General features: G+C 43.9%; 1 protein-coding gene across 1 annotated transcript in view; it reads left to right on the top strand.

Moving 5' to 3' along the window:
- The window catches only part of TMEM255B (transmembrane protein 255B), a 65,358-nt gene that overhangs the window by 35,161 nt on the left and 10,730 nt on the right, over positions 1–19,467 (top strand). The window contains exon 5 of the mRNA XM_083168499.1: positions 18,728–18,808. Coding sequence (XP_083024625.1) covers positions 18,728–18,808 — 81 coding nt within the window. The remainder of the gene's footprint in view (positions 1–18,727; positions 18,809–19,467) is intronic.

The following is a 19,467-nucleotide window of genomic DNA, read 5'->3' as shown; positions in this document are numbered from 1 at the left end:
GTGGTAGGGAACAACATATACAGTATGCATGTATGTATGTTTCCCAGCCCCTTGTGTGAGCCTGAGGACAGAGAGGCAAAGCAGGCACTGCAAGGACAGGAGATGCTTGGGCTCCCGCTGCCGCCCTCCTCCACTCTGCATGTTACAGGAGCAAGCTTCCCCCTTGCTGCACCCCCTCCCCACACACTGCTGTCGCTGTGATTGCGGAGGAGGGTGATATACAATTGTAGCTGCAGGGGTTGGATGCATGTATACGCACCTGAAAGACACCAAACATCTCGCTGTGGTGGCCGGCACCTCCTCACTGCTGCAGACAGCAAGGTAAAAGTACCCTCGCCGGGGCCCCACCTTTAGTGCTGTGTGTCCCGCATCTGATGCTCCACCTACTTCTGGCTGGAGCCTGCAGGCCACTTGAAATGACAGCACGGGCCGCAATTGGCCCCTGGGCCGGACTTTGGACATGCCTGCCCTAAGCTGTGTGCAGTATAGAACTCCCCCAGCAAGAGGTGCTGTTGTTCATTGCACCCATAGAGAGTTGATTTTTCTTAAGTTACATTTTTAGCACAATTGCTGGATCACTCAGCTTAAATAATACTTTAGTTTAGACTCCAATATTCGTTCTGAATAAAAGCCTTTTCTCTGTATTAATTTCAACTGCTGTTAAAGAAAGATAATAGAAACAATAGCTGGCAAAAAGCACAAGCCATGATCTGTTTCTTCCCGACAGCAGGTTTTTATATCCATATCCTCCCAACCTTGTTCCACACCTCCTATTATTCCACTGATGTCATTAATATTCGAATCTAAAGACATTCATCTGTAGCATCAATTGTGTTAATTTTCTCTGAGAAGCAGAGATGAAGTGTAAATCTAAATGAACATAGTGAAAGTAGGCTGTGTTCTGTGGAAGATGCGGCCCTGCCCCAGGATCAATTTTTACAGGGTCCCCACCTGATGCCACTTGGCACAATCCTGTTCAGGGGTCTGATAGGCAAAATCAGAGCCATGCTGCGCTTATGGTGCTGTGAGAGACACTAGACTCTTCCCTTGTCTTTAAATGGCAGGGTGCTATTTTGGTTAGAGAGGTCAGATACAGAGTGCAGACGTGAACTGCGGGCCTCATTCAGAGGTGGCATATTGTCTACAACTACCTTACTGCCATTCTTTCCTCACACTCCCTGCATTGCACATTTCATTATGGTTTCCATCCTCTCCTCTGCACTAAAATCCAAGGTCCACTATTCTCTGTTCATTCTCTGTTCACTCTCCTATCTCGACACCCTCTCCTCCTGCATCATTTGGTCTACATGGTACTTCCCCTCCTCTGGCTGTGCTCCTACCTTTCTGACTGTTACTTCTCTGTCTCCTCTTATAACACCACCTCCCCTCCTTCCACCAACAGTTGGGGTCCCCAGAGGTTCTCTCTGGGACCTCTTATATTTTCCCTCTTTAGGTCAGCTTATCAACTCTTGGCCAGAGCCGGCCCTAGCCTAAATGAGGCCCTAGGCAAGCTTTTGGCTGGTGCCCCCAAGCACTGCCACTAGTTCCGCCTCTGACCCTGCTCCCCTTTCCCAGCACCATCAATCCTCATCATAGCAGTCATCATTTTGGTGCTCCTACCTGCAATATTTTAAATAGAAACAGTGCACACATTCGGTGTGCAGCCCAAGCAGCGGTGTGTTCTTGCTGGGAAGGGGCATGGTCACACAATAGTACCCCCAATTCAAATTATGCCACACAGTAGTGCAACTTTATTCACATTATATCATGCGATGGTGTCCCTTATTCACGTTACATCACACAGTAGTACCACTTTACCTCATGTACATTACTCACATTATTTACATTATACCTCTAGAAAAAAATACTGAGAAAATATTGTATTTTAAGCACCTCCATGGCCACACTGCAACTCAGCACAAAGCAGTGTGTGCTGGGCAGAGGAGAAGAGCTGCAGCTGCTGCTGTCACTTAAGGGGAGGGGGCCCGGGGCCCCCACTGGGCCCTTCCATCAGACTTTGGCCTGGGTAATTTGTACCCCCTACCCCTTTCTCTTGGCACCCCTGATAATACCACACAGTAATGCCCCTTACACATGACACACATTATTAATGTCCTTATAACCATAATGCCCCTTACACATTATGCCAACTTCATACACATGACACACATAATGCCTGTTACACATATGTTGAACATTATTGCACAACCAACCCACCCATAGACAGCACTCGCACAGCCGCTAACACTGTGACCTCTGCCTCTGCTTGGATACAGATGTACATCTTGACTCAATAGGCCATGCAGCTCCTGGCCAGTTCTACTAACGTTGGGTGCCTTTTTTGCTGAAAATTCGTCTTATTTGCATTGTTATGACCAGCACACACAAGGAGCTTCCGATGATTAAAATGATATGTGGCATGCCTATATTCTGTGTGCGACTGTGGCTGTACCTGCATACGGAATGCTATGTTACAGTGATTTCCATGAATACACTATTTCATATGCAGATACAGCCTCACTCACACACAGAATATAGGCATGCTGCATATCATTTTAATCAGCAGAAGCTTCTGATGCCCCTAGGCATTCCAAATGCCCTAGGCAATTGCCTAGTTTGCCTATGGCTAAGGCCGGCTCTGCTCTTGGCCTCCAATATTATATCTACAATGATAATACCTCTCCACCCCTTGACATCACCCACTCTCTCCTTACTTGTATATCCAATTGTCTCTGCTGTTTTTACCTAGATATCAAACCAGACTCTTGTACTAAACATGTGTAAAAAAATCTTACCCCCCCCCCACACCACATAACCTCACATACCAAAATTTCATTGCCTAATGATGGCATAACCATCTCCTTTAGAACCCAAGTCTGTCTTGGAGTTATCCTTGACTCTTCCCTCTACTTCAAATCAAATCATACATTCAGTATCTTTCACAGAGCTGACATTTCCATCTCAAATTCAAATTTCCAGGATCAGACTTTTTTTTACTCTGAATGCTACTGAGACCCTCATCCACTGACTGGTCATCTTCAGATTGGAGTAATCTCCTATCTTTCCTTCATGACTGCCACCTCTTCACTCCAATCCTCCATGTTGCTACCCAGCTCATCTTCCTCTCCAGACTAAAGGAAGCAATGTCTCTCTTAGCCTTTGCAGGGTCCCCACATTTGCATTGATTTTACCCTCATTCTGCCTGCTTCCATAGGACGGGATGCAGGAGATCCATCTACCCTACTGAGGCTGCTGGGGACTACCCGAAAAATCATGAGTCTCCTACATCCAGGAGGTTATGCAAATTAACAAATTCAGCAAACTTGTCCAAACAAAGAATCTTTGTTACCTAAATATTTAAGTGCACCTGTAGCTCCAAAGTTACATTTGCGTTTCAGAAATGTCCCATATATCTTTATATTTAAAAAATAGCTTTATAAGGCTGCAGGGGAGGGGGGTTGGGGTTAGTCTGTGGTAGGTGATTAGTGTAAGGCTGCAGGGATTGTGGGTTAGGCGAAATAGGGAGGGTTTGGGGGGAGCATAGTACCTACAAGGATCAGGATCCTGATCATCGGGATGCCACTGTTGGTCTTCTGACTGCTGGCATCCCAAGAGCTGGGATCCCAATACCATCCCTGTGCAGACATATCAACAAGCATGGGAATGCCGTAAAAAACAAAGGTGCTTCCTACTCAGTGGGATCACTACCCAAATGTAGGAGGAGTGTTTGCACCCAGGTGTCACCTTCAATAGGGGTAGTACCAAAGTAACTTAACTGAAGACATCTCCAGAGTTACCCATCAAATGGACATACCCCTGGAGTGATGGAAACGGTGTCCCACAAGGCCACACAACTTTTTCATTAGGCCTTGACTGTGTCAGACACAGAGGTGATGCCTCTGTGTCTACTCAGTGGCGAATTTAGGGGTCAGACTGCCCCATGGCACATTTTTGGCTGAGTTAGGTCCAAGCACGGCAAACAGTATCGCTGCGATGCTGCTACCGCTTGATGGTAGGGCATCAAGAGTTCCGCTGTCAGGGGTAGATGTATTAAGCCTGTAAAAGAGATAAACTGGAGATAAAGTGAAAGGAAATAAAGCACCAGCCAATAAACTGTGTTTGAAAATGACAATTGAGAGTTGATTGGCTGGTGCTTTATCTCCTTTCACTTTATCTCCAGTTTATCTTTTCTCCAGGCTAAATACATCTGCCCCTCAATGAGCGGGAGGAGCCAGGCAGACTGGTTACTCACAGTTCGTGTAGGACAGATAGCAGGAGGAAGACCCGCAAGGGTAGGGGAATGCCTTCATGCCGCCAACAGTTGCCACCCAGAGGCCTGTGCCTCACGGGCCTAATGGGAAATCCGGCCCTGGGAGCCAGGTTTTCTAGACTGAGACTGTAACGTCAGTTTCTGATTGCAGTAAGTACAGAGTAACAGAAAATAGAAACAATATGTACTAAGTGGATGGTTTATTAGGTACATGGTGAACTAATTTAGTAAACACGGAGCAGATGTCGCTTAACATAGCTTTATTTATCTTAATATAATGCTAACAGCAGGTTTGTCCCACAGGATGGAGGTATCTAGTTGGAAAGTCTTTACAAATGGTAACATAGGCCATAAAGGGGACTGGCTGTTACATTTAATAGTTCCAGACTCAGAGCCAAGATTCTGTTGTGCACAATCCAAAGCAAAGGAAATTTGCAGTTCTCAGTTAATAGAAGAAATGATAAAACCTAGAGGTGAATGAAGAGTTTATAGTCTGCAGTGTATTCTGATGAAAATGTGTTACACAATATTAATTAAAGAGCTTTTAACCCAGAGTTGCCAGTCAGAGGACGAGATGTAATAAGCCTTGAAAAGTGATAACATGGAGAGTGATAAAACACCAACCAATAATCTCCTACTGGTCATTTTTTAAACACAGCCTGTGACATGGCAGGTAAGAGCTGATTGGCTGGTGGTTTATCACTCTCCATTTTATCACTTTTTTAACCTTAGGACATCTGGCCCAGAATCTGAAAACCAGGCTGTGTGGTAACAGGAAAAGATATACTAGCCCAAAATATCTTTCTCACACTGGGCTATTTTATTTTAGAGTTTATCCTAAAATAAGGATTTTTTCCTATATATCAAGCCACTCTCCCACTTAAGCTTAACCCTGGGTATGATAAACTGCTCTTGTTTTTATCCTTTACAACTCTCCCATGAGTCCTTCTTATAGCAGGAGATAATGCATAAATTAGGCCTTTCTTCTTCATATTGGGGTGGCCAGGTTTTATTCATTTTCCTGCTGTATATATTTTTAAACATATTCATATCTTTATTTTAATGAGAGCTTTATTCTTTTTTTTTTTTTTGCAATCGGAATTTATTAGGTAAGGAAACAAATTTACATACATTTGAGCATTAAACAGAAGTAGTACAGAGTGATGGTTCATATCAAAAACATAATAATTCACGTTGGGTTATCAGACTATACTATACTCCCATTGTATAGATGTGTTAAAGTTACAGAGTTTCAACAGTTATAATCATATAAACCCAATGTAGTTCTAGGGATACAATATTAAATATAAAGGAAAGGGGTATACAGTAGTTAACAAGGGAGAAAGGGGTGGGGATGAAAGCTTATTCTGAGGTTCTACTTCCAGTACACACGCATTCTGTCTCACACAAGTGGAGATGGGCTGAACACAGGTTGTGTCCAAATTCAGGTTGTCTGCATTCCCACAATCAAAAGAAAAGCAGTGGAATCCCCATGGACAGAATGAGGATGGATCCCAGTATGTATTTTAACCATAACCCTATCCCTAACCCACCCCTCCCACAGTCTAACCTCAACCTCCCCCTCCCACAGTCTAACATTAATCTCCCCCTCCCACAGTCTAACCCTAACCCCCCTCCCACAGTCTAACCCTAACCTCCCCCTCCTGCAGTCTAACCTTAACGTCCCCCTCCCACAGTCTAACCCTAACCTCCTCTTCCCACAGTCTAACCCTAACCTCCCCTTCCTGCTAACTTAAGTTAACCGTCCTCTCCCACATCCTAACCCCCGCCACCCATCCCACCCCCATTCCTAGCCTTAATCTTACCCACCCCCACAGCCTAACCCTAGCCCCAACCCCTGTATTTACTGGCAGGATGTCCGGATTCTGTCCATTGGGATTCCACTGCCCGTATTCTGACTGTTGGCAAGATCTTGACCACATACCCCCAGGACTGGTTGGTTGTGGTAAGAGAACATGCTCTTGGTAGTACAGAGCTGCTCTGGTGATATTTTTAGTGGTAACTAATTTTCTATTGCTGGCAAAGGCAATGATAGAAAATCTGTGTTATTACTGTGTTATTACTGCCTCTTACTCAATAAGTGCCTCTGTCCACTGATATAAGATGTGCCTATAGAAAATGCTTCGCAAACAACCACAGTCTGTCTCCTTTAAATATAGGGTTTGATATAGCAAGGTTATCCCTTCTGGCATAGGTGTGTGCAGGGTATATGCTCCCATATGTTAGGCAGCTTCAAACTTAAGTGTTTCTTTACATCTCAATAGGCTATTTCTGCCTGTGGCATATAGCTGACAGTTCAGAAGCAGCCGCTGACATTTGTCGGTAGTATTCTCCAAAATCAGAGGTGGATACCTTGCCTATTTTCTGGGAGTGCCGAGGCCAAGGTCTGCGTCTTCCATCGCAGATTTCCCTTTCTGAATGAAAATACCAGACATTCCTGCGTAACCTTAGGGTACTCAGATGGGCAATGTATTGGCAGATGATCCGATGCTGCAACCTTGGGCAGATCACATAAGCATGCAGGAGCCGTCTATTTACACAAGATGCCTCCTGCAGCATTGGCATATGTACACACAGCAGCTGTGTCTGTAGGAGCAGCTGCTGTGTACTGCTTCCATCAGAAATACATACTGGCAGATGCTCAATCAGTTAAGTGATACCAATCAGGTGCATGGCCTGATTAAGGGTTCCAGCCGCCCTTTGCTTATACAGAAGTGCCCTCCCCTTTTCCTCACATCCAACTTGTTTGCTCATATTTTGTTAAAAATCTGTAAGAGGCTCGGCCCTCCGCTCCATTCGTATTGCCACTTTCCACTCCTACCGTTTAAGTGCTGTTTTTTGACACGGGCTGACCCGTTTTTGGTAACTTTCCAAATACAGGATCAAAGCCAATGCGGTCTTCAGCAACCCCCCTTCCTGTAACACGGCAGTGTGTTACAGTTAACACACCCCCCCCAATGTGTTTTAGAAGCCACCATGCAGACGGTATCTCATGCCTTGCGGATCCCGGCTGTGCAGACTCCTGCTGCTTATAAAAAAGTGACTTTCAGAAAATGGCTGCCCCCATACCAAAGACAGTTTTTTCCAAACAGTCTTTCCTATGGGGCAGCGATATGTAATTAGCTGCTAATTACATATGCGCATATGTAATTAGCTGACAGCTCATTAAATATGCAGGCACTGGGGACCAATAGTGCTCACTGCTAAGTGGGTACAGTTTCAGACCCGTTCAGACCGCAAAATAAAAAAGGGTCTGAAACGTGTAGGACCCTGCTTTTTTACTGTTTTAAAATACCGCTTATTTTAAAACGGTAAATTCACTCTGGACCTTTCAGACCGCACATATTACCATTTTGAAAGGTAAAGAAACGGCAATATATCGTTTAATTTGTGCGGTCTAAAAAAGGGGCATTACTGCCTCTCACTTCCTTTTCTGCCTCTCTCTGTCACCCTCTGCTTGTCAGCTTCTTCCTATCATACTCTGCCACTCCACATCACCCTATCTTTCTTAATGTAACCAACTGTTTACTCCATCACCCTCTACTTCTCACCCACCCCCACTCTATGTCACGCTCTGCCTCTCTCTAGTACTCACTGCTTCTCCCTCTCCATATTACTCTCTTTTTGTCCTCCACTGCATGTCACTGCTTTGTCCTCTACTGCTTTAGCAGAGTCACTTACTGCTCTGCTTAGATTCAGTGCACATGTACACAGCATCTATTCACGGGAAAGAGGGACTCAGGCATGGGCAGCAGCTCACAGAGCAGCACATATGCACCGCTGGTCCCGACCATTGCTAAGTGAACAGCGGCCTGCCCCCAGAAGCTATACCTCAGCAGGGCAGATGTGCTGCACCCCAGCTGAGGCTAAGTAGTTATTCTTGGAGGCTTGGCTGAGGGTATCCTTTTCATTAGCTTCATGCCCCTTTATCTAGCAGTCAGCCCAGCCATGCCTTGCCCATTATAGCTTCTGTTTGGCAGAGTGTTCCTGCTCTTGATCCAGCCCTAGTATCCTGTCTTTATGGTGAATCCTCTTGTCCTGGTCAGCATCACCTTACCAGTGAATACTGATGTCCTAGTTATCATCATCCTACCAGTAAAACCTGTTGTCCTGGTCAGCGTCATTCTAACAGCGAATCCTGTTGTCCTGGTCATCATCATCTTACCAGTTAATCTTATCCTGGTTAGCGGCATCCTACCAGTGAATCCTTTTGTCCTGATCAGCGTCATCTACCAGGGACTTCCTATCATCCTGGTTGGCATCATCAACTATTGTTTTCTATTGTACTGGTCCCAATTATCGCCTGTATTTGGCTGTCGCCTTGCCATCCACATCTAGACGTCTAGACCATTACTCTTGAAAATACTGTATAGGATTACCAGGCAGTCACCTAAGCGTCGGTGAGCTGTCTAGCTCTAAGGGAACAATGGGTGACTGTTATTAGTCAAAGACCTCGCCAGCTATGACATAAGGTTCTCATATAATTCATCCCTCTTGTATCGTAACAATACTGTAGGGTTAGATGACTCAGTGGTGCCATTAGATCATTAGGATATGGCTCCAGAAGCATTGCCACTGTAAAAATATTCCACAGTCAGTATGGCATTTGGGGAACGGATCACATAGGCTTCATATTAATAAGCGGTTTAGCAATTTGCTCTGAATATAGAAAGTTCTAAGATTAATAAGTAAAAGGTCCAGGGATATGTTACAGGCTGTAAAGGGTAAATTATATATATATCGTATAGCGGTTTCCTCACAAGGTAGATAATATCTCATTGGTTGCTATGAGCAACATTCCATCTTCAATAGAACTCCCATTTTGAGGGGTTATTCAGAGCGCAGCAATCAGATAGAAACCATCCTGCCAGAGTGAAATCCTGCCCTGTGCAAGGCTGTGAACGGCTTGAGAAAATATTGCAGATCGGCGATTAACTGCGCATCCATTTGCAACTCCCTCACATCTAATGCTTTCACCAGTGTGCGCAGCCTTTGCGTAACCCAGGACCTACTTGGTCCGTGCTATAGAATCAGGCTGATCGAGGCCGGAGCTGACGTCGCACACCCTCCCTGAAAACGCTTGGACATGCTTGCTTTTTTCCTAACACTCCCAGAAAATGGTGGGTTACTACCCCCAAATGCTGGCTTCCTGTCAGCCAACTTACGAACGGCTTGAGAATAGAATAGACATTGGATTTTGTTGCTGGATGCCATGTGCTACGATCTGTATGCATGCACAGTTGTTTGATAATAGGCCAGCCTCTGAATTCGCGGCCCAGCAATCAGGTCTGAATAACCCCCTTAGTAAATTTACCTCTAAGACTCTCATAGTGGAAAAATCCATATATGGGAGGTGACTGAGCATAAAATTGGCAGTGTAATGCATTGCCCTGCCGTTATGGAAGTAGACATTAGCAATTCCTTTTAAACAATTTTTCTCATGCAACTGATGTAGAAAATAGATCTACGTGTGGGAGGTTTTGCTGGAGACTGTTCAATAACATTGGGGCAGATGTATTAAGCCTTAACAAGAGATAAATGCAAGGGTGATAAGGAGAGATAAACGTCCAGCCAATCAGCTCCTTACTGACTTTTTTCAAACACAGTCTGTAACATGGCAGTTAGGATGTGATTGGCTGGATGTTTATCTCTCCTTATCACACTTGCATTTATCTCTTGTTAAGGCTTAATACATCTGCCCAATATATCCCAACCAGCGGCAGATGCAGCCCCGATCACTTAGTGCAGGGAGAGGTTCACTAAACACATAACATTTTATCATGTATATAATATATGGATGGATGAATGCCTTGAGTATCGACAGTGTGCAGTGCACATAAGCATACGTCTTCACATGGATTCAGTATGAAATCCCGGCGGTCGGGATCCCGGCGTTCAAAATCCCGACGCCGGAATCCCGACCGCCGAAATCCCGACAAGGGGGGGACGTGGATCGCCCCCCCTTGCGGGCTCGCTGCGCTCGCCACGCAGCGGGCCCGGTGCCTCGCAAGGCTCGGCACGCTAATTTATTCTCCCTCCAGGGGTGTCGTGGACACCCACGGAGGGAGAAACTGTCGGGATTTCGGCGGTCAGGATTCTGAACGCCGGGATCCCGACCACCGGGATTTAAACTGCATCCCCTTCACATACACTTTCTACAGAGTGTGTGAAGGCTTATGCCAATCCCCGGGGGATCCATCCAGCACATATATTACACACATGATCACATGGGTGCGTGTTTATGGGTGTACACCAATCCTATAATCTCTCTCTGGGATTGGAGTATTTATTAGATAAGCAAACTTTGCTCAATACCCAATTACACACAACCACTTATAACAGGAGTAGCCCACTAATCCGGTCCTTACCTCCGACAGGTGAAGCAAAATCCCCAAAAGCAGACCCATTTTCGAGTGAAAATGGTGGCATACAAAAACACACAAGTTTCACTGAAACTGCGTTTTCTGGAGTAAAGATGCTTTTTATTGGGCAATCTGATTGCTAGTCTGATATTAGCGAAACATCAGGAAAAATAATAAAAAATGTAAGTTTTTTGCTCCCAAAGTTTTATCCTTGGTAATTGGATACCCCTTTAATCTGGTACTGTGTATTTGGCTTTAGTAAAAAGAAAACCTGTTATAACAACAATATCTAGAGGTAAACCTGCATGTCTGCACACAAAAAAGCGAAACATTCATAAAGATGAATTTGATTCCAGATATTTCCATTTAGTTCCAGCAGCATATTGTATCATCCCCTTGGTTTCCTTGGCTGAGGAGAAGGTCAAAGCAAGTTGTGTGATAAATGGATAGTATTAATCTACCTGTCTGCGTTCTTATCTAGCTGGGCATTTGCTGTGATTGCTTTGTTGGATTATAAGGATTTATATCGTTCTCTGTTCATTACAAAATAAGTGCACTTCAACGTTACAAGATCAGTGTTAAATTGCTTAAGTTTCTTAGTGTTTAATTAATATATAAACACTTATTTCTGACTCTTCTATCGCACATGGGAATTGAAGTAATTATGTGGGGGCTGCCTTACTCACAAGATCCCCTATTGGATGGGGGATAAGGGGAAATATAGAATACAATTGTGGGTTGGCGCAACTAGTGTTGATCTTCACAATTAGATCAATTAAGCCTTAGGCTAATACACTTTAGCATACAGTAAAAAGTCCATGTAATTTCTAATGTTTATTAAAAAGTCTCTTTTTCCACACAATGATGACAATTGATCCAGATCTTTATGGTTATTATTGAGACATTTCAGAATACTTGATAACAGCAGAAGAATAATCAACGCATTTCGTCCCTTAATGGGACTTCATCAGGGGTTTACGGATCACAAGAATTTCTAAAGGCTACTTTCATAAGAGGAAACAATCCTTAATGGGATGGTAAGTGGATCCTTGGCACAATGAAGCACCCTTCAGTAGATGTGCTCAGGTCACAGGCTCTGTGTGAATTCAGACAAACAACGAGTGATTCAGCGGGCCATGACCGGGCACTATCCTCCTTTAAGACCAGCAGGGCCCGGGATACTTGTCCCCAGGGTACCCCCCTGATGGCTATACAAATAATTATAGATTGATTAATCACCCAATAAACCATTTTGGAGTATCAGTCAAATAAATATTGATAGCAGTAGTTCATTATAAGGGGTTATAAGTATTGAATATAAAATTTGAAACCTAACACACTATAGCAGTGATTCCCAAACTGTGTGCCATGGCACCCAGGGGTGTCTTGGGACACTTGCAAATTCATATTGATCAGTATTGTAGACAAAACCACAGCTTGTAGCTTCCCATAACAAAATATGTGGACAAGCTGAAGTGAATCCTGTTTGTTACCACATAACTAACCCTAAGGATGACATATAAACACAGTTCACTTAATTTAATATTTTTATGGGGTGCCACGAAAAAAATTCTGATACTCTATGGTGCCGTGATTCAAAAAAGTTTGGGAACCCCTGCACTATAGATATCTGCTGTGTAATGTGTGTAGAAAGTAATTCAGCTTGATCCAACAACATTTCCTTTATAAGTTGAGTTACTGTTGACATGAAAAACAGTATAATTTGGAAAAATATCTTGAGATCGTGAGTATTATCATCTATATACTGTATATATATATATATATATATATATATATATATATATATAATATATGGTACTTATGTAGTTTCACGGCGCCAGCATGGCTGAGTCCCCTTGCAGGGCTTGCTTCGCTCGCCCACGCTGCGGGCTCGGTGGCTTGCTACGCTCGCCACAATCTAAAATCAACTCCATGCCAACATGGATAGTGGGGGTATGAACTATCCATGTTGGCATGGAGTTACGTTACTTGCTGGTGCCGTGAAACTACACAAGAGACACACAACACACAACATACATAAATACCTGACCGAAGGTCTCTCCTCCCTCCGCCGTCCATTGCCCGGGCGCACGCACCTCCAACCGGAAGTCGGGTTCCAATGATGTCATCAGACCAGGTCTCAACTACAGCGCCGTTGCTAGGCAACAGGCGACGCTTGCGTTCCATCCTGTGTCCATGGATGGATGGCAACGGATGGATTGCCTCTGGAGTGCCATTATTTTGGATTGTATATATATATATATATATATATATATATATATATATATATATAGAAGTTCAATAGATACCGCACCCGACGGACTTCTCACTTGAAAGAATTTCACGCTACAACTGTCATAGTCAGCAACGTTTCGGGACTTTTTATTTGTCCCGTCCTCAGGCTGTGCAATACATACAAATGAAATAGACATACATTACCTGTTAAGTACCTTCACATCTCGCGCCAAACGTTCGGCGTCCGCCTCCTACCTCCGTCAGCAGCTTCCTGGATGGGATCTCTCCACCCCTCCCGTCAGCGTGGCGGTGACGTCAGCGGGCGCCGGCGTCTGTTGCGAGGTGCGTTACAGTGTTTCTATGGGAACATATACACAAACAAATACAATGGTTAAAAAACATTCAAAGTGCGTACTGTGCAATTTAGTGGACTACAGATGCTGTATTTATATAACTATTACCTCTGCAATAATAATTCGCTTATTGATATCCACATTATACAGAATCAATATATAGACTAAAGGTGCGATTTGTTATAATTATAAAAAGATATTGAGATTGAGCTGGTCATTTAATCCTTTTGGTTTAACAGTATCCAATGTGAAAATCCATTTGGATTCACATTTAAGCAACTTTAAATGTCTATCCCCTCCTCTGCCATCATCAGGAATATGGTCAATTGCCATATATCTGAAACTTGCCAAGCTATGCTTTGCCTCAGCAAAGTGCTTAGCAAGTGGCTGGTCTCCTCCTTTGCCATTAATGGCAGCTCTTATGGCAGACCTATGGCAAGTTTCAGATATATGGCAATTGACCATATTCCTGATGATGGCAGAGGAGGGGATAGACATTTAAAGTTGCTTAAATGTGAATCCAAATGGATTTTCACATTGGATACTGTTAAACCAAAAGGATTAAATGACCAGCTCAATCTCAATATCTTTTTATAATTATAACAAATCGCACCTTTAGTCTATATATTGATTCTGTATAATGTGGATATCAATAAGCGAATTATTATTGCAGAGGCAACAGTTATATAAATACAGCATCTGTAGCCCACTAAATTGCACAGTACGCACTTTGAATGTTTTTTAACCATTGTATTTGTTTGTGTATATGTTCCCATAGAAACACTGTAACGCACCTCGCAACAGACGCCGGCGCCCGCTGACGTCACCGCCACGCTGACGGGAGGGGTGGAGAGATCCCATCCAGGAAGCTGCTGACGGAGGTAGGAGGCGGACGCCGAACGTTTGGCGCGAGATGTGAAGGTACTTAACAGGTAATGTATGTCTATTTCATTTGTATGTATTGCACAGCCTGAGGACGGGACAAATAAAAAGTCCCGAAACATTGCTGACTATAGCAGTTGTAGCGTGAAATTCTTTCAAGTGAGAAGTCCGTCGGGTGCGGTATCTATTGAACTTCTATATTTTTCCTTATACCGGCACCGCGGCAGCTATTGTGGAGAGCGGGTGCAGGGACATTGTTGGCTATATATATATATATATATATATATATATATATATATATATATATATGTCTAGTGTCCGCGAGACTCCAAAACACTCCCATCTGCTGGCAGAGAATGAAACTACATCTCTTTCTCACACATGTACAAACACAGAAGGTAGCAGACTAGCTTTCGAAGTTTTTGCTTCTAGCTGGCCAGGGGCAAACGCAGGATTTTCAGAAGGGGGTTTCCAGAGGGGTGGAGCAAAGCACAGAGATGGACACTTAGGTGACCCAGTATATGCCGCGTCAGTTAAAGTATTATAGATAGACCAAATGTATATAAATTATATATATATATATATATTATTTATACATAACAGCAGTGTAGACCCCTGGGCATAGCAATGTATTGGGGCCCCTACCTATTCTCCAGTGGTAGGGGTGGGGGGTGCTATGAGTGGAAGCTTTGATGTCCCGGGGGTAGTAGGGGATATTATATCAACCGTTCAGCATGTAGGGCTCAGTAATTTTCACTTATTACCCCTTTACTGTACAGATGGTGGGAGATGAGGTGGGAGAAGGGGGCATTGGGCTGAATGAAGGGGTCCTGATACATAACTTCCAGGGTGGTAGAGGATGTTTAATATGCAGAGGAGGGGTGTATAATGGAGTGGGCTTATTATTCATAATTTTCTGGTGTGAGGACAGCTTGCTTGACTGCAGATATCTCCAGTTCCCGGAACTAGATTTTTTAGCTTTTAATGGAATTAAAAACCAGAGAATGCCACCTACCAAATGGTATTAGGGACTAGGGGATCAGAGTTCAGTAGGCAGAGCAATCTGCCAACGAGTATATAAAACTACATACCAGGTGTGTGGAGCTGGAGCAGTAACCAGCTGCTGGAAGGCTGATATCTCTGGTTCTGGGAACAGTGGAGACAAGCTGCTAGTATCCCTCAAAGGTAGAAAGTCCCAGCTTTTGGAATATACTTGTACCCTTGGAAATTGGAAAGAGGGGACCCTCAGCTTTCAGACTAGGACCCTCAGATTCCTGGGGGGGGGGGGGTTCTGGGTACTCAGAAACCCCCCCCCCCCCCCCCTGCGTGCGCTACTGCTAGCTTACTAGTACTTTTATATGTCCTATCTAAACTCAAACTTGAAGGGTCTAAACCTGGCTATGGGCCTTATTCTAGTTCACTCTTAGAGGCAAATTCCTTCTCAAATGGACAAAACCCTGTGCACTGCAGGGGGCAGATGTGACAGGTGCAGAGAGAATTAGATTTGGGTGGGGATTTTCTTCAAAGTGAGATCTATATTGCAGTGTAAAAATAAAGCAGTCAGTATTTTCCCTGCACAGAAACAAAATAACTCACCCAAATCTAATTCTATCTGCCCCTGTTACATCTGCCGCCCTGCAATGCACATGGTTTTGTCAATCTGAGAAGGAATTTGCCTCTAAGAGTGAACTAGAACCCTATGTGCCCAGAAAATAAAAAGTTTCAAAATAAACAGGACAATTTGTCACAATAGTAACAAACTATGTGGATATTGCATGAATACTGTATATGTAACAACTGATTCTAAACCTACACACTATAGAAAGATATATAGATAAATATGTTTGAAAGGTTATACCTGATATGGGACATACACGTGTTATGAAACAAATAACACTTGTAATTTTGAGATTACTCTAACCCCTAAATAAGAAGAAATTGTTTGACTATATGTGCAAATCTATTGAAGTTATACATAAGTATTAAGTATTTGGTGGATAAACAACAATATCTGAAACACATTCAATTTGTAACAAATGAGACACAATCACACCGTCTTTTTTTTTTTTTTTAACTCTTTATTTTCCAAGAGAATCAGTACATAGTATGGTCACATTAAGTACAAGAAAAATACCATTCTCTTTTTTTTTTTTCATATTAAAGCTACAACAATTAAAAAGGTAGCGGGGGGGGGGGTAGGGGGCAGATAGGAGGAGGGAGGGATGAGAGGAATGAAGGGGGAAAGAGGAGAGAGAGGGGAGAAGAGGGACAGGAACAGTTACAAATATATCAAGGTTCCTTGCATATATAATGGGCTATAGATAAATACAATTTTCAGGTATTTGAAAATACAAACATAATAAAGGAAAACTCACTGTGAGAAAGAGATGAAACCCCTAGGGCAGGGGTGTCCAAACTTTTTGCGATGAGGGCCAGATTTGGTGAAGTGTAAATGTGGGGGGGGAGACCTTTCAGCCTGACATTCTTTGAATCATTAATCACATCAGAATGGTCCCCCACTCTGCCCCCATTCACTCTATGCCCCCCAGCCTGCCCCTTCAATGTATTTCCCCCAGCCTTCCCCCATTCACTGTATGTCCCCCAGCCTGACCCTGCTTCACTGTATGTCCCCCACTCTGCCCCTTCCCTTCTCTGTATGTTTCCCAGCCCCTTGTGTGAGCCAGAGGAAGGAGAGGCAAAGCAGGCACTGCAAGGACAGGAGATGCTTGGGCTCCCACTGCTGCCCTCCTCCGCCCTGCATGTTACGGGAGCAAGCTTCCCCCTTGCTTCCCCCCTCCCCAAACACTGCTGTCACTGTGATTGTGGAGTAGGGTGATATACGATTGCAGTAGCAGGGGTAGGACGCCAAACACATCTGATTGTGGCGGCCGGCACCTCCTCACTGCAGCAGACAGCAAGGTAAAGGCGCGCTCGCGGGGCCACACCTTTAGTGTCCTGTGCTGTGCTTCCCACATCTAATGCTCCGTCCGCTTCCAGCTGGAGGCTGCGGGCCACTTGAAATGACAGCACGGGCCACAATTGGCCCCCGGGCCTGACTTTGTACATGCCTGCAGGGGTGGCCTGATAGAGCAGAAATAACCATTCTAGCTATAGAAACGCACTAAGAACGGACACATGTAGCAAGAGGAGATGATACGGGAACCATATGTAGGAGCCAAGGACCCCAGAAAATAACAAATTTATGGGGACGATCCTGGAGGTAATAGGTGATCCTTTCCATTGCAGCTATGGACCAGACATAGTTAATTAGGGTCGATAAATCACACCGTCTTTTTAAACATCTTTTTGTTTATTTTGGATCTAACACGAGAATATTTCACATATTAGACAGTTTTAAAGATATAATAAACTTTAAAAAAATCTACTTACCTCTGTGCTCCAACAAGAAGACAATCTTCTATATTCTCTGATTGCATAATCTACTGTCTCTGGCTGCACCCCCTTAGAAAATATTAATTTGATTTGTGATATTGTCTGATTTGGGGCCTATACAGGTGATATAGCACCAACCTGTGCAGATTTCCCAGTTCCCTTTTCCCTCTTCATGAATATTGTAAATGAGCCAATGATTGCATTGTTCCTCTAAGCAGAGTACATCTTCCTGTAATACTGTATATTGTGTGCAACACCTGCGCTTAGCTCATCCTGTAAGCATAAAGATGGAGGTGCATACTATAAGCACTAAAGCTAGGAACACATTACAGGACATAGCAAATAATCTTACAACCTTGGTAACCTATCTCTGGTTTGTGAACTCTGATCTTAAGGAAATTGGAACTTTAGAGAATTGCTCTCTTTAATTTATCCAAACAGGATTTTTACATGTTATATTTGTGTATGTCTGTATGTATGTGTATACCGGTATTAGGCTACACCCCATTATTAAAAATGCATTATTGTCATTAACTAAATGTATTTTGGAAAATAAACCTTTTAAAATATAGAAGTGGTTAGTGTATGATGTCCGACTGGTATTGAATGGTAAAGGTCCGTTGCGCAGGAATTTTCTTCTTTTACTTTGGTACACAACCTGTAACATGGCAGTTAGGAGCTGATTGGCTGGTAATTTCTATGGGGGGGTGTGAATAAAGCCTTAGAGAGTGATACAGTGGGGAGCGATAAATCACCAGCCAATCAGCTCCTTTCATGTTATAGAAAAATGACAGGAGCAGATTGTTTTGTTAGTCTATCTTGCTCCACTTTATCACTCTCCAAGGCTTTGTATTTTACCCCCATATTTTTGGAGCCAACATGTGACAATGAGTGGTATTTCATACACTACCATCCACTAGGGCATGGAGGGAGAATATAAAATAATGTATCCGAAGAATGGCAAGCACAGCGGGACCCTGATATGGTGTCCATGTCGGTTACATCGAAATTCTGGGAAAATAAACTTATGTCGGCCTTTTGACTTTCGATCTTCCCACTCTCGACCTAATGCTTGTGTGGACCTTCCAACCCTGTCGACCTTTAGTGGTTGACCTAATGTATGTCAACCTTCGTTGTGTCGACCCGATGACCCATACCCTTCTGGTCTTTATAGCCCATATGATCTAATATAATAAGGCCTTTTTTTTCAGGAACCAAGACCTCTGCACACTGGCAGGTGTAAGTTTTATGAAAGTGGATCCGGCCTTGCGTATGACACACAACAGACAGAAGTAAGTTAACCAACACACAATGGTTCCATTGGTACAATATTAGCAAGGTATAAAGGTGCCCATACTTGGAACGATGAATGCTTTTAGTACTAGATTGCATTGCATCATCTAGTACAACAAGCATACAATGTGCTACAGCCCCGTGCGTTCTGTACTAGATACAATGCGATTTAGTACTAACAGTATTGCTGCCCATACACGCCCCGATACGGGCGTGCGTTCCGTGCTTAACAAGCACGGATCACATTGCATTGCATTGCCTGTGCATGTGTTGTGCATGCAATGTGATGAAAACCAAGTACAAAAAGTATGTGCAAGCGATGAGGTGCCGCGGGAGCACGCACCTCAAAGCACAGAACGCACAGCCCGCATCGCAGCGTGTATGGGCTGCTTATGGGCTGCACAGACTTTATGTGCTGTGTGATGGGATGTGTACACAGCAACAGCTTATTTTCATTAAGGGCCCTCTCTCCTCATGTGCCTTTCTTAGAATATATAAACCACTGCCACCCTGATAATTGCTTCAGTGTCCTGTCCCCTGGTGCAACTATCCACCGGAGCGCCCCAGGCGAGTCGGGGTCGGGCACCCGGTGCCGGGGGGGGGGGGGGGTACCTGTCCTGCGGTGCTGTGTATTTAAATCTGGCGGCGGAGGCAGCGG

The sequence above is a fragment of the Crinia signifera genome, chromosome 2 (assembly GCF_055691185.1).
Source record: "Crinia signifera chromosome 2, ASM5569118v1, whole genome shotgun sequence".
Classification (NCBI taxonomy): Eukaryota; Metazoa; Chordata; class Amphibia; order Anura; family Myobatrachidae; genus Crinia; species Crinia signifera.
The sequence above is the reverse complement of the archived record's forward strand: the minus strand, read 5'-3'. Positions and strand labels throughout refer to the sequence as shown.